Below are 16,197 nucleotides of genomic sequence, written 5' to 3' on the forward strand. Positions count from 1 at the left end.
GCCCGGGCTCTAGCCACTGAGCCACGCTGCTTCTCTACTTAATCCACCGCTCTGCGTCTGGGGAGCGCTCAGTAAATCCGAGCGACTGAACGGACAGAGGAAAAGGAAGCTTACTAAAGTAGGTCACCGGGTCAATCAATCAATCAATCAATCGTATTTACTGAGCGCTTACTGTGTGCAGAGCACTGGACTAAGCGCTTGGGAAGTACAAGTTGGCAACATATAGAGACAGTCCCTACCCAACAGTGGGCTCACAGTCTAGAAGGGGGAGACAAAGAACAAAACCAAACATACTAACAAAATAAAATAAATAGAATAGATATGTATAAGTAAAATAAATAAATAAATAGAGTAATAAATATGTACGAGCATTTATACATATATACAGGTGCTGTAGGGAAGGGAAGGAGGCAAGACGGGGGGATGGAGGGGCGGACGAGGGGGAGAGGAAGGAGGGGGCTCAGTCTGGGAAGGCCTCCTGGAGGAGGTGAGCTCTCAGTAGAGCCTTGATCATCTTGTATCCCCCCAGCGCTTAGAACAGTGCTCTGCACATAGTAAACACTTAACAAATGCCCTCATTATTATTATTATTATTATTATTATTATTACCCTGGTGTTTGGATTTCTGCCATCAAAGGTCTGCAGTTCGGGCACAAGAGTGGAAGAAACGTACTGAGGAGGTGATCCACGGTTGTGAGATAAATAATAATAATAATAATAATAATAATAATGATGCCATTTATTACATACTTACTATGTGCAAAGCACTGTTCTAAGCGCTGGGGGGATACAAGGTCATGAGGTTGTCCCATGTGGGGCTCACAAAATAAAAGTAGAAGGTTGGCAGATGGACGGGAGAGCAAGGGAGTTGAATTCAGTGGAGAGAACAACGTTGAAAGCATGGATTTATTTACCAAGAGAAGGTAGGTTGGGTGTGGAGACCAAATGACTTCAGAAAATTGGATGGGCTCAAAGGTTTGGAGGTCTCTGTGGAGGAACAGGGCAGGTATGGGAGAGAAAGCGGGTGAGGAGGTTGTGGTTGGATAGGAATTTCAGAGCTGATGAGGATAGAGATTGTACAGTGCCTAGAGATGTGAAGATAATAATAATAATAATGGCATTTATTAAACAAAGTGAAGAGCTTGTCCTCTAGACTGAAAGCTCGTCCTCTAGACTGTAAGCAGCGTGGCTCAGTGGAAAGAGCCCGGGCTTGGAAGTCAGGGGTCGTGGGTTCTAATCCCAGCTCTGCCACTTGCCAGCTGTGTGACTTTGGGCAACTCAACTTCTCTGTGCCTCAGTTTCCTCATCTGTAAGAGGGGGATTAAGCCTGTGAGCCCCACGTGGGACAACCTGATTACCTGGCATCTACCCCAGCGCTTAGAACAGTGCTTGTTCATGGGTCTGAATCCCGGCTCCACCACTTGTCTGCTGTGTAACTTTGGGCAAGTCACTTCACTTCTCTGGGCCTCAGTTCCTTCATCTAGAAAATGGGGATGAAGACTGGGAGCTCCACGTGGGACAACCTCATTACCCTGTATCCCCCCCCAGCGCTTAGAACAGTGCTTCACACATAGTAAGTGCTTAACAAATGCTATTATTATTATTATTATTATAGTAACAAATACCATCATCATTATTATTATTATGTGAGAAAGGAATCGAAATGGCTCATTCATTAATTCATTCATTCAATCGTATTTATTGAGCGCTTACTGTGTGCAGAGCACTGTACTAAGTGTTTGGGAAGTACAAGATGGCAACATATAGAGACGGTCCCTACCCAACAGTGGGCTCACAGAAAGTTGTAGGAGGAATCTGGAGTCTTTATTCACATTAATGTCTGTCTTCCCCTCTAGACTGCAAGCACGTTGTGGGCAGGGAAAGTATCTGCTAATTCTGTTGTATCATGCTCCTTCATATGCTCAGTACAGTGCTGTACACATAGTAAGCGCTCATTAAATACCCGTGATTGATTTGGGAGCGAGTGGTAAATGATTGAGCCCGTCTTCTAGACTGTGAGCCCGTTGTCGGGTAGGGACCGTCTCTATATGTTGCCGACTTGTACTTCCCAAGCGCTTAGTATAGTGCTCTGCACACAGTAAGTACTCAATAAATACGATTGGATGAATGAATGAATGACTGTGCCTAGTAACTAGAAACAGCGTGGCCCAGTGGAAGAGCACAGGCTCTGGAGTCAGAAGGATCTGACTTCTAATCCCCGCCCTTCAATTGTCTGCTGTGTGACTTTAATGATAATAATAATAATAATAATAATAGCATTTGTTAAGCACTTACTATGTACAAAGCACTGTTCTAAGTGCTGGGGTAGATACAAGGTGATCAGGTTGTCCCACGTGGGGCTCATAGTCTTAATCTCCATTTTACAGATGAGGTAACTGAGGCACAGAAAAGTTAAGTGACTTGCCCAAGGTCACACAGCTGACAATTGGCAGAGCCGGGATTTGAACCCGTGACCGCTGACTCCCAAGCCCGTGCTCTTTCCATTGAGCCGCGCTGCTTCTCTGTGCCTTAACTACCTCATCTGTAAATTGGGGATTAAGACTGTGAGTCCCACGTGGGACATGGACTGTGTCCAACCTCAGCACTTAGTTCAGAGCCTGACACATAGTAAGCACAAATATCCTAAAAACAAAAAACACAACGCAACAAAAAAGCTGGAGTGATAGGTAGAGGTTAATGATTTGGGCTTCCCCCTTCTAGACTGTGAGCCCGTTGTTGGGTAGGGACCGTCTCTAGATGTTGCCGGCTTGTACTTCCCAAGCGCTTAGTACAGTGCTCTGCACACAGTAAGCGCTCAATAAATACGATTGAATGAATGAATCAATGAAAGAGAGTGATGAGGGAGGTGGCTGCAGCTACCACTTAGAGAAGCAGCGTGGCTCAGTGGAAAAAGCACGGGTTTGGAAGTCGGAGGTCATGGGTTCGAATTCTAGCTCCCCACATGTCTGCTGTGTGACCTTGGGCAGGTCACTTCACTTCTCTGTGCCTCAGTTCCCCCATCTGTAAAATGGGGCTTCAGACTGTGAGCCCCCCGTGGGACAACATGATCACCTTGTATCCCCCCCCAGCATTTAGAACATACATATACAGCATTTAGAACATACATGTACAGCATTTAGAACATACATATCTATTCTATTTATTTAATTTTGTTAGTATGTTTGGTTTTGTTCTCTGTCTCCCCCTTTTAGACTGTGAGCCCACTGTTGGGTAGGGGCTGTCTCTATATGTTGCCAACTTGTACTTCCCAAGCGCTTAGTACAGTGCTCTGCACACAGTAAGCGCTCAATAAATACGATTGATTGATTGATTGATTAGAAGAGTGCTTTGCACATAGTAAGCACTTAATAAATGCCATCATCATTATTATTATTATAGTAAGCGCTTAACAAATGCCATCATTATTATTATTATTACAGGGATTATGCTCCAATTTACCAATCTAGCCCCAAACACTCTTTCTCTGCAGTTTTCATCTCCTACTGCCTCTTGGACATCTCTAAATGGGATCTAAGCCCAGCTCTGCCTCCTGTCCGCTGTGTGACCTTAGGCAAGTCACTTCACTTCTCTGGGCCTCAGTTCCCTCATCTGCAAAAAGGGGATTGAGACCGTGAGGCCCTCGTGAGACAGGGACTCAATTGGCTTGTATCTACCCAGTGCTTAGTACAGTGCCTCGTATAGTAAGCACTTAACAAATCCCATAATTATTATTTATTATTGTGTCCTACCTTGAGTACATCTCTACATGAATGTCCTACGAGCACTTCATTCATTCAGTCATTCATTCAATCGTATTTATTGAGTGCTTACTGTGTGCAGAGGGCTGTACTAAGCGCTTGGGAAGTACAAAGCACTTAGAGAAGCAGCGTGGATCAGTGGAAAAGAGCCCGGGCTTTGGAGTCAGAGGTCATGGGTTCAAATCCCGGCTCCGCCGATTGTCAACTGTGTGACTTTGGGCAAGTCACTTCACTTCACTCAGCGCTTAGAACAGTGCTTGGCACATAGTAAGCGCTTAATAAATGCCATCATTATTATTATTATTATTCTCTGGGCCTCAGTTCCCTCACCTGTAAAATGGGGATGAAGACTGCGAGCCCCCCCCATGGGACAACCTGGTGAACCTTGTAACCTCCTCAGTGTTTAGAACAGTGCTGTGCACATGGTAGGCGCTTAATAAATGCAATTATCATTATTATTACACATCGGCAACATATAGAGACAATTCCTACCCAACAACGGGCTCACAGTCTAGAACTTCATATCAAACATGTCCAACACTGAACTCCTATTCTCTCCCAAATTTATTCATTCATTCAATCGTATTTCCTGAGAGCTTACTGTGCGCAGAGCACTGTACTAAGCACTTCAGAAGTACAGGGCTTGGACCAGTGCTTGGCAAATAATAAGTGCTTAACAAATACCATGTAATTATTTCATTCATTCAATCATGTTTATTGAGGGCTTGCTGTGTGCAGAGCATTGTACTAAGCGCTTGGGAAGTACAAGTCGAAAATGCACTTCACCATCCAATTTTCCCGTCGCAGTTGCCACCACCACCATATTCCCTGTCTCTTAAGCCCAGGGCCTTGGAATTATCCTTGACTCTCTCTCTCTCTCAACCCCCAGATTCAGTTGCTCCCAAAATCCAGTCACTTCTTCCTCTATAACATCTCCCCAGACTGAGCAACCTTTTTTAATAATAATAATAATAATAATGATGGCATTTGTTAAGCGCTTACTATGTGCAAAGCACTGTTCTAAGCACTGCGGGGGGGGATACAAGGTGATCAGGTTGTCCCACATGGGGCTCACAGTCTTCATCCCCATTTTACAGATGAGGGAACTGAGGCTCTGAGAAGCGAAGTGACTTGCCCAAGGTCACACAGCAGACATGTGGTGGAGCTGGGATTCGAACCCGTGACCTCTGACTCCAAAGCCTGGGATCTTTCCACTAGGCCATGCTACTCCAAGATTTTTTCTCTCCTCCTCCCCATCCCCCCTGCCCTACCTCCTTCCCCTCCCCACAGCCCCTGTATATATGTTTGTACAGATTTATTACTCTATTTATTTTACTTGTACGTCTTTACTATTCTATTTATTTTGTTAATAATGTGCATCTAGCTTTATTTTTATTTATTCTGATCACCTGACACCTGTCCGCATGTTTTGTTGTGTTGTCTGTCTCCCCCTTCTAGACTGTGAGCCCGTTGTTGGGTAGGGACTTGTACAGATTTATTACGCTATTGATTTTGCTTGTACATATTTACTATTCTATTTATTTGGTTAATAATGTGCATCTAGCTTCATTTTTATTTATTCTGATGGCCTGACACCTGTCCACATGTTTTGTTGCGTTGTCTGTCTCCCCCTTCTAGACTATGAGCCCGTTGTTGGGCAGGGACCGGCTCTAGATGTTGCCGACTTGTACTTCCCAAACGCTTAGTACAGTGCTCTGCACACAGTAAGCGCTCAATAAATACGATTGAATGAATGAATGAATCTTTCAAATCTACCCCTTTCTCTCCATCCAAACTGCTACCCCATCATAAAAGTCAGCACCCACCTTCTCGCCGACCTCCCTACCTCCAGTGTCTCCCCTCCCCAGTCCACATTTCCCTCTGCTACTCAGATCATGTCTATCAATCAATCAATCGTATTTATTGAGCGCTTACTATGTGCAGAGCACTGTACTAAGCGCTTGGGAAGTACAAATTGGCAACATATAGAGACAGTCCCTACCCAACAGTGGGCTCACAGTCTAAAAGGGGGAGACAGAGAACAAAACCAAACATACTAACAAAATAAAATAAATAGAATAGATATGTACAAGTAAAATAAATAAATAAATAGAGTAATAAATATGTACAAATATATATACATATATACAGACTGTCTAGACTGTGAGCCCGTAGTTGAGTAGAGACCATCTCTATCTGTTGCCGATTTGTACTTCCCAAGCGCGTAGTACAGTGCTCAGCACACGGTAAGCGCTCAATAAATACGATAGACTGAATGAATCTATAATTCTATTATTCTGATGGCATTTACACCTGTTTACTTGTTTTGTTTTGCTGTCTGTATCCCCCCTTCTAGAATAATAATAACAATAATGATGGCATTTATTAAGCGCTTACTATGTGCAAAGCACTGTTCTAAGCGCTGGGGGGTGGTTATAAGGTGATCGGGTTGTCCCACATGGGGCTCACAGTCTTCATCCCCATTTTGCAGATGAGGTAACTGAGGCCCAGAGAAGTGAAGTGAGTTGCCCAAAGTCACACAGCTGACAAGTGGCGGAGCCGGGATTTGAACCCGTGACCTCTGACCCAAAGTATGTGCTCTTTCCACTGAGCCACGCTGCTTCTCTAACGTGAGCCCGTTAGTTGGGTAGGGACTGTCTGTTGCCCAATTGTACTTCATCATCATCATCATCCTCAATCGTATTTATTGAGCGCTTACTGTGTGCAGAGCACTGTACTAAGCGCTTGGGAAGTCCAAGTTGGCAACATATACAGACAGTCCCTACCCAACAGTGGGCTCGCAGTCTAAAAGGGGGAGACAGAGAACAAAACCAAACATACTAACAAAATAAAAGAAATAGAATAGATATGTACAAGTAAAATAGAGTAACAAATATGTACAAACATATATACATATAGCGCTTAGTCCAGTGCTCTGCACAAAGTGCCCAATAAATATGAAAGAATGTGCTCAATAAATATGAATGAATTAATGTGCTCAATAAACGATGATGGAATTTGCTAAGCGCTTACTATGTGCCAAGCACTGTTCTAAGCACGGGGGGGATACAGGGTAATCAGGTTGTCCTACGTGGGGCTCACAGTCTTCACCCCCATTTTACAGACGAGGTAACTGAGGCACAGAGAAGTTAAGTGACTTGCCCAAAGTCACACAGCTGATAAATGGCAGAGCCGGGATTTGAAACCATGACCTCTGACTCTCAAGCCGGAGCTCTTTCCGCTAAGCCATGTTGCTTCTCTATGAATGAATGAATGAATGCACTCAATAAAAATGAGTGAAGGAATGAATGCGCTCAATAAATATGAATAATAATAATGGCATTTATTAAGCACTTACTATGTGCAAAGCACTGTTCTAAGTGCTGGGGAGGTTACAAGGTGATCAGGTTGTCCCACGGGGGGGGCTCACAGTCTTAATCCCCATTTTCCAGATGAGAGAACTGAGGCCCAGAGAAGTGAAGTGACTTGTCCAAAGTCACACAGCTGACAATTGGCGGAGCCGGGATTTGAACCCCTGGCCTCTGACTACCAAGCCCGGGCTCTTTCCACTGAGCCATGCTGCTTCTCTAATAAATAATAATAATAATAATAATGGCATTTATTAAGTGCTTACTACGTGCAAAGCACTGTACTAAGCTCTGGGGTGATTACAAGCTGTTCAGGTTGTCCCACGGGGGGCTCACAGTCTTCATCCCCATTTTACAGATAAGGGAACTGAGGCCCAGAAAAGTGAAGTGACTTGCCCAAAGTCACACAGCTGACAAGTGGCGGAGCTGGGATTTGAACCCATGACCTCTGACTCCAAACCCCGGGCTCTTTTCCACTGAGCGAATGAATGTACTCAAAAAACTAGGAATGAATGAGTGCGCTTAATAGACGTGAATGAATGAATGAATGTGATTAATAGACGTGAGTGAATGAATGAATGTGCTCAGTAAATATGCATGAATGCACTCAAAAAATATGAATGAATGCGCTGAATGAATGAATGAGTGAGTGAATGAATGTGCTGAATGAATGAATGCGCTGAATGAATGAATGTGTTGAATGAGTGCATTCGGTGAATGAATGAATGCGCTGAATGTGCTCAATAAATATGATGAATGAATGCACTCAAACACATGAATGAATGAGTGCTCTGAATGAAAGTGCTGAATGAATGAATGAATGCGTTGAATGAATTCATACGCTGAGTTAATGCGCTCAATACTTATGATGAATGAGTGTGCTCCAAAATATGAATGAATGAATGCCCTGAATGAATTAATGCTCTCCATAAATATGACGAACGAATGCCCTCAAACACATGAATGAATGAGTGCTCTGAATAAATGCGCTGAATGAATGAATGCGTTGAATGAATTCATACGCTGAGTGAATGCACTCAATAAATACGACGAATGAGTGCGCTCAAAAATATGAATGAATGAATGCGCTCAATAAATATGATGAACGAATGCCCTAAAAAACACATGAATGAATGAGTGCTCTGAATGAATGCGCTGAATGAATGAATGAATGCGTTGAATGAAAGCGTTGAACGAATTCATACCGCTGAACGAATGTGCTCAATAAATATGATGAATGAGTGCGCTCCAAAATATGAATGAATGAATGAATGCATTGAATGAATGCGCTGAATGAATGAATGAATGCGCTCAATAAATACGATGAACGAATGCCCTCAAACACATGAATGAATGAGTGCTCTGAATGAACAAATGAATGAATGCGTTGAATGAATTCATACGCTGAACGAATGCGCTCAATAAATACGATGAATGAGTGCGCTCCAAAATATGAATGAATGAATAAATGAGTTGAATGAATGAATGCGTTGAATGAATGAATGAATGTGCTGCAAAATATGAATGAATGAGTGCTCTGAATGAATGCGTTGAATGAATGAGTGAATGCGTTCAATGAATGCGCTGACTGAATTCATACTGCTGAATGAATGCGCTCAATAAATATGATGAATGAGTGCGCTCCCAAATATGGATGAATGAATGAATGTGTTGAATGAATGAATGCGCTGAATGAATGTGCTCCAAAATATGAATGAATGCGCTGACTGAATGAATGCGCTGAATAAATATGAATGCATTGAATGAATGAATGCGCTGAATGAATGAATGAATGCACTCAAAAATATGAATGAATGAGCTCAATAAATATGATGAATATGAATGAATGCACTGACTGAATGAATGAATGCGTTGAATGAATGCGTTGAATGAATTCATACGCTGAACGAATGCACTCAATAAATATGATGAATGAGTGCGCTCCAAAATATGAATGAATGAATGAATGAGTTGAATGAATGAATGCACTTAATACGATGAACGAATGCCCTCAAACACATGAATGAATGAGTGCTCTGAATGAATGCGCTGAATGAATGAATGAATGCGTTGAATGAATGCGTTGAACGAATTCATGCCGCTGAACGAATGTGCTCAATAAATATGATGAATGAGCGTGCTCCAAAATATGAATGAATGAATGCGTTGAATGAATGAATGCGTTGAATGAATTCATACGCTGAACGAATGCGTTGAATGAATGTGTTGAATGAATTCATATGCTGAACGAATGCATTCAATAAATATGATGAATGGGTGCGCTCCAAAATATGAATGAATGAATGAATGCGTTGAATGAATGAATGAATGCGCTGACTGAATGAAAGTGCTGAATAAATATGAATGTGTTGAATGAATGAATGCGCTGAATGAATGAATGAATGCGCTCAAAACAATGAATGAATGCGCTCAATAAATCTGATGAATATGAATGAATGCGCTGACCGAATGAATGCGCTGAATAAATATGAATGCGTTGAATGAATGAATGAATGAATGAATGAATGCTCTCAAAATATGAATGAATGCGCTGAATAAATCTGATGAATAGGAATGAATGTGCTGAATAAATATGAATGCGTTGAATGAATGAATGCGCTGAATGAATGAATGAATGAATGCTCTCAAAAATATGAATGAATGCGCTCAATAAATCTGATGAATATGAATGAATGCGCTGACTGAATGAATGCGCTGAATAAATATGAATGCGTTGAATGAATGAATGCGCTGAATGAATGAATGAATGAATGCTCTCAAAAATATGAATGAATGCGCTGAATAAATCTGATGAATAGGAATGAATGCGCTGACTGAATGAAAGCGCTGAATAAATATGGATGTGTTGAATGAATGAATGCGCTGAATGAATGAATGAATGAATGCTCTCAAAAATATGAATGAATGCGCTGAATAAATCTGATGAACATGAATGAACGCGCTGACGAATGAATGCGCTGAATAAATATGAATGCGTTGAATGAATGAATGAATATGCTCAAAACTATGAATGAATGCGCTCAATAAATCTGATGAATATGAATGGATGCGCTGAATAAATATGAATGCATTGAATGAATGAATGCTCTCAAAAATATGAATGAATGCGCTGAATAAATCTAATGAACATGAATGAACGCGCTGACCGAATGAAAGCGCTGAATAAATATGAATGCATTGAATGAATGAATGCGCTGAATGAATGAATGAATGCTCTCAAAAATATGAATGAATGCGCTGAATAAATCTAATGAACATGAATGAATGTGCTGACCGAATGAATGCGCTGAATAAATATGAATGCGTTGAATGAATGAATGCGCTGAATGAATGAATGAATACGCTCAAAACTATGAATGAATGCGCTGAATAAATCTGATGAATATGAATGAATGCGCTGACTGAATGAATGTGCTGAATAAATATGAATGCGTTGAATGAATGAATGAATACGCTCAAAACTATGAATGAATGCGCTCAATAAATCTGATGAATGAATGCTCTCAAAAATATGAATGAATGAGCTGAATAAATCTGATGAACATGAATGAATGTGCTGAATAAATATGAATGCGTTGAATGAATGAATGCGCTGAATGAATGAATGAATGCTCTCAAAAATATGAATGAATGCGCTGAATAAATCTGATGAACATGAATGAATGTGCTGAATAAATATGAATGCGTTGAATGAATGAATGCGCTGAATGAATGAATGAACGCTCTCAAAAATATGAATGAATGCGCTGAATAAATGTGATGAATACGCTGACTGAATGAATGCGCTGAATAAATCTGACGAACACGAGTGACTGAATGAGCGAGCCGGCCGCCCTCCTTGTCCCGCCCCGACGAGAAAGGGAAGGGGGAGGTCACGTGGCGCCGGGAGGGTCACGTGCGGCGGGCGGCGGCGGCGGCGGTCACGTGCGGCGGGGCGGGGCGGTCACGTGTCCGCGTGCGGCTGCGCGTCCCCTCCCCCCCCGCCCCCCCCGCGTCCGATGGTGGGTCAGGCCGAGCGGGCGGCGCGGCCGCCTCAGCGCCTCGTCAGCGCAGCGTGGGGCGCAGCGTGTGGCGCGGCGCCCATGAGGCGCGGGGCCCCGCCGCTCGCACCCCGGGCCGGACCCCCCGCTCCCGGCAGGCCCTAGCCGCACCCGCCCCCTGAGGCGGCCAGTCCGGTCCGGTCCGGTCCAGTCCGGCCCGGCCCGGCCCGGCCCGGCCCGGGAGGCGTCCAGTGCAGTCCAGGCCCGCGCCATGGCGTCCAACGCGGAGCTGGGCGACGGGCTCCTCACCGAGCTGCAGGTAACGCCCGCCCTGCTCAGAGCTCACCTCCTCCAGGAGGCCTTCCCGGACTGAGCCCCCTCCTTCCTCTCCCCCTCAATCAATCAATCAATCAATCAACCGTATTTATTGAGCGCTTACTATGTGCAGAGCACTGTACTAAGCGCTTGGGAAGTACAAATTGGCAACACATAGAGACAGTCCCTACCCAACAGTGGGCTCACAGTCTAAAAGGGGGAGACGGAGAACAGAACCAAACATACCAACGAAATAAAATAAGTAGGATAGAAATGTACAAGTAAAATAAATAAATAAATAAACAGAGTAATAAACATGTACATGTTCCCTCTCCCCCTCGTCCCCCTCTCCATCCCCCCCATCTTACCTCCTTCCCTTCCCCACAGCACCTGCATAGATGTTTGTACATATTTATTACTCTATTTATTTTACTTGTACCTATCTATTCTATTTATTTTATTTTGTCAGTAGGTTTGGTTTGGTTCTCTGTCTCCCCCTTTTAGACTGTGAGCCCACTGGTGGGTAGGGACCGTCTCTAGATGTTGCCAACTCGGACTTCCCAAGCGCTTGGTACAGTGCTCTGCACACAGTAAGTGCTCAGTAAATACGATTGATTGATTGATTGAATTTCACGAGCATTACTTTGCACATATTTATTACTCTATTCATTTTACTTGTCCATATCTAGTCTATTTATTTTATTTTGTTAGTATATTTGGTTCTGTTCTCTGTCTCCCCCTTTTAGACTGTGAGCCCACTGTTGGGTAGGGACTGTCTCTATGTGTTGCCAACTTGGACTTCCCAAGCGCTTAGTACAGTGCTCTGCACACAGTAAGCGCTCAATAAATACGATTGATTGAATTTCACGAGCATTACTTAGTACATATTTATTACTCTATTCATTTTACTTGTCCATATCTAGTCTATTTATTTTATTTTGTTAGTACGCTTGGTTCTGTTCTCTGTCTCCCCCTTTTAGACTGTGAGCCCACTGGTGGGTAGGGACCGTCTCTAGATGTTGCCAACTTGGACTTCCCAAGCGCTTGGTACAGTGCTCTGCACATAGTAAGTGCTCAATAAATACGATTGATTGATTGATTGATTGAATTTCACGAGCATTACTTTGTACATATTTATTACTCTATTCATTTTACTTGTACATATCTATTCTATTTATTTTATTTTGTTAGTATGTTTGGTTTTGTTCTCTGTCTCCCCCTTTTAGACTGTGAGCCCACTGTTGGGTAGGGACTGTCTCTATACGTTGCCAACTTGTACTTCCCAAGCGCTTGGTACAGTGCTCTGCACACAGTAAGTGCTCAATAAATACGATTGATTGATTGATTGATTGAATTTCACGAGCATTACTTTGTACATATTTATTACTCTATTTATTTATTCATTTTACTTGTACATATCTATTCTATTTATTTTATTTTGTTAGTAGGTTTGGTTTTGTTCTCTGTCTCCCCCTTCTAGCCTGTGAGCCCACTGTTGGGTAGGGACCGTCTCTATACGTTGCCAACTTGTACTTCCCAAGCGCTTGGTACAGTGCTCTGCACACAGTAAGTGCTCAATAAATACAATTGATTGATTGATTGATTGAATTTCACGAGCATTACTTTGTACATATTTATTACTCTATTTATTTATTCATTTTACTTGTCCATATCTATTCTATTTATTTTATTTTGTTAGTATGTTTGGTTTTGTTCTCTGTCTCCCCCTTTTAGACTGTGAGCCCTCTGTTGGGTAGGGACCGTCTCTATATGTTGCCAACTTGGACTTCCCAAGCGCTTGGTACAGTGCTCTGCACACAGTAAGTGCTCAATAAATACGATTGATTGATTGAATTTCACGAGCATTACTTTGTACATATTTATTGCTCTATTCATTTTACTTGTACATATCTATTCTATTTATTTTATTTTGTTAGTATGTTTGGTTCTGTTCTCTGTCTCCCCCTTTTAGACTGTGAGCCCACTGTTGGGTAGGGACTGTCTCTATACGTTGCCAACTTGTACTTCCCAAGCGCTTGGTACAGTGCTCTGCACACAGTAAGTGCTCAATAAATACGATTGATTGATTGATTGATTGAATTTCACGAGCATTACTTTGTACATATTTATTACTCTATTTATTCATTTTACTTGTACATATCTATTCTATTTATTTTATTTTGTCAGTATGTTTGGTTTTGTTCTCTGTCTCCCCCTTTTAGACTGTGAGCCCACTGTTGGGTAGGGACCGTCTCTAGATGTTGCCAACTTGGACTTCCCAAGCGCTTGGTACAGTGCTCTGCACACAGTAAGTGCTCAATAAATACGATTGATTGAATTTCACGAGCATTACTTTGTACATATTTATTACTCTATTTATTCATTCATTTTACTTGTCCATATCTATTCTATTTATTTTATTTTGTTAGTATGTTTGGTTTTGTTCTCCGTCTCCCCCTTTTAGACTGTGAGCCCACTGTTGGGTAGGGACCGTCTCTATACGTTGCCAACTTGTACTTCCCAAGCGCTTGGTACAGTGCTCTGCACACAGTAAGTGCTCAATAAATACGATTGATTGAATTTCACGAGCATTACTTTGTACATATTTATTACTCTATTCATTTTACTTGTCCATATCTAGTCTATTTATTTTATTTTGTTAGTACGCTTGGTTCTGTTCTCTGTCTCCCCCTTTTAGACTGTGAGCCCACTGGTGGGTAGGGACCGTCTCTAGATGTTGCCAACTTGGACTTCCCAAGCGCTTGGTACAGTGCTCTGCACATAGTAAGTGCTCAATAAATACGATTGATTGATTGATTGATTGAATTTCACGAGCATTACTTTGTACATATTTATTACTCTATTCATTTTACTTGTACATATCTATTCTATTTATTTTATTTTGTTAGTATGTTTGGTTTTGTTCTCTGTCTCCCCCTTTTAGACTGTGAGCCCACTGTTGGGTAGGGACCGTCTCTAGATGTTGCCAACTTGGACTTCCCAAGCGCTTGGTACAGTGCTCTGCACACAGTAAGTGCTCAATAAATACGATGGATTGAATTTCACGAGCATTACTTTGTACATATTTATTACTCTATTTATTTATTCATTTTACTTGTCCATATCTATTCTATTTATTTTATTTTGTCAGTATGTTTGGTTTTGTTCTCTGTCTCCCCCTTTTAGACTGTGAGCCCGCTGTTGGGTAGGGACCGTCTCTAGATGTTGCCAACTTGTACTTCCCAAGCGCTTGGTACAGTGCTCTGCACACAGTAAGTGCTCAATAAATACGATTGATTGATTGATTGAATTTCACGAGCATTACTTTGTACATATTTATTACTCTATTCATTTTACTTGTACATATCTATTCTATTTATTTTATTTTGTTAGTATGTTTGGTTCTGTTCTCTGTCTCCCCCTTTTAGACTGTGAGCCCACTGTTGGGTAGGGACCATCTCTAGATGTTGCCAACTTGGACTTCCCAAGCGCTTGGTACAGTGCTCTGCACACAGTAAGTGCTCAATAAATACAATTGATTGATTGAATTTCACGAGCATTACTTTGTACATATTTATTACTCTATTGATTTATTCATTTTATTTGTACATATCTATTCTATTTATTTTATTTTGTTAGTATGTTTGGTTTTGTTCTCCGTCTCCCCCTTTTAGACTGTGAGCCCACTGTTGGGTAGGGACCGTCTCTAGATGTTGCCAACTTGGACTTCCCAAGCGCTTGGTACAGTGCTCTGCACACAGTAAGTGCTCAATAAATACGATTGATTGAATTTCACGAGCATTACTTTGTACATATTTATTACTCTATTTATTTATTCATTTTACTTGTACATATCTATTCTATTTATTTTATTTTGTTAGTATGCTTGGTTCTGTTCTCTGTCTCCACCTTTTAGACTGTGAGCCCGCTGTTGGGTAGGGACCGTCTCTATATGTTGCCAACTTGGACTTCCCAAGCGCTTGGTACAGTGCTCTGCACACAGTAAGTGCTCAATAAATACGATTGATTGATTGATTGAATTTCACGAGCATTACTTTGTACATATTTATTATTCTATTCATTTTACTTGTACATATCTATTCTATTTATTTTGTTAGTAGGTTTGGTTTTGTTCTCTGTCTCCCCCTTCTAGCCTGTGAGCCCACTGTTGGGTAGGGACCGTCTCTAGATGTTGCCAACTTGTACTTCCCAAGCGCTTAGTACAGTGCTCTGCACACAGTAAGCGCTCAATAAATACGATTGATGATGATGATGACTGTCTCTGTATGTTGCCAGCTTGTACTTCACAAGCGCTTAGTACAGTGCTCTGCACATAGTAAGCGCTCAATAAATACAATTGATGATGATGATTTATTAAGCGCCTACTACGTGCCGACCACTGTACTAAGCGCCGGGGAGGTTACGAGGTGATCGGGTTGGCCCACGGGGGGCTCACGGTCTTCACCCCCATTTTACAGATGAGGTCACTGAGGCCCAGAGAGTAATCATCATCGTCAATCGTATTTATCGAGCGCTTACTAGGTGCAGAGCACTGGACTAAGCGCTTGGGAAGTGCAAATTGGCAACATATAGAGACAGTCCCTGCCCAACATTGGGCTCACAGTCTAAAAGAATAATAATAATAATAATAATAATAATAACGATGGCGTTTAATAAGCACTTACTATGTGCCAAGCACCGTTCTAAGCACTGGGGAGGCTACCAGGTGATCGGGTTGGCCCACGAGGGGCTCAC

At 42.1% G+C, this 16,197-nt stretch overlaps 1 protein-coding gene across 2 annotated transcripts in view; it reads left to right on the forward strand.

Moving 5' to 3' along the window:
• Positions 1-11,371: 11,371 nt before the first annotated feature.
• The window catches only part of PKN2 (protein kinase N2), a 163,625-nt gene continuing 158,799 nt past the window's right edge, over positions 11,372-16,197 (forward strand). For both annotated transcript variants that reach the window (XM_038744722.1, XM_038744723.1), the window contains exon 1: positions 11,372-11,446. In XM_038744722.1, the coding sequence (XP_038600650.1) occupies positions 11,399-11,446 (48 nt within the window). In that variant the 5' untranslated portion in view covers positions 11,372-11,398. The remainder of the gene's footprint in view (positions 11,447-16,197) is intronic.

The sequence above is a fragment of the Tachyglossus aculeatus genome, chromosome 4, assembly GCF_015852505.1.
Source record: "Tachyglossus aculeatus isolate mTacAcu1 chromosome 4, mTacAcu1.pri, whole genome shotgun sequence".
Taxonomy (NCBI): Eukaryota; Metazoa; Chordata; class Mammalia; order Monotremata; family Tachyglossidae; genus Tachyglossus; species Tachyglossus aculeatus.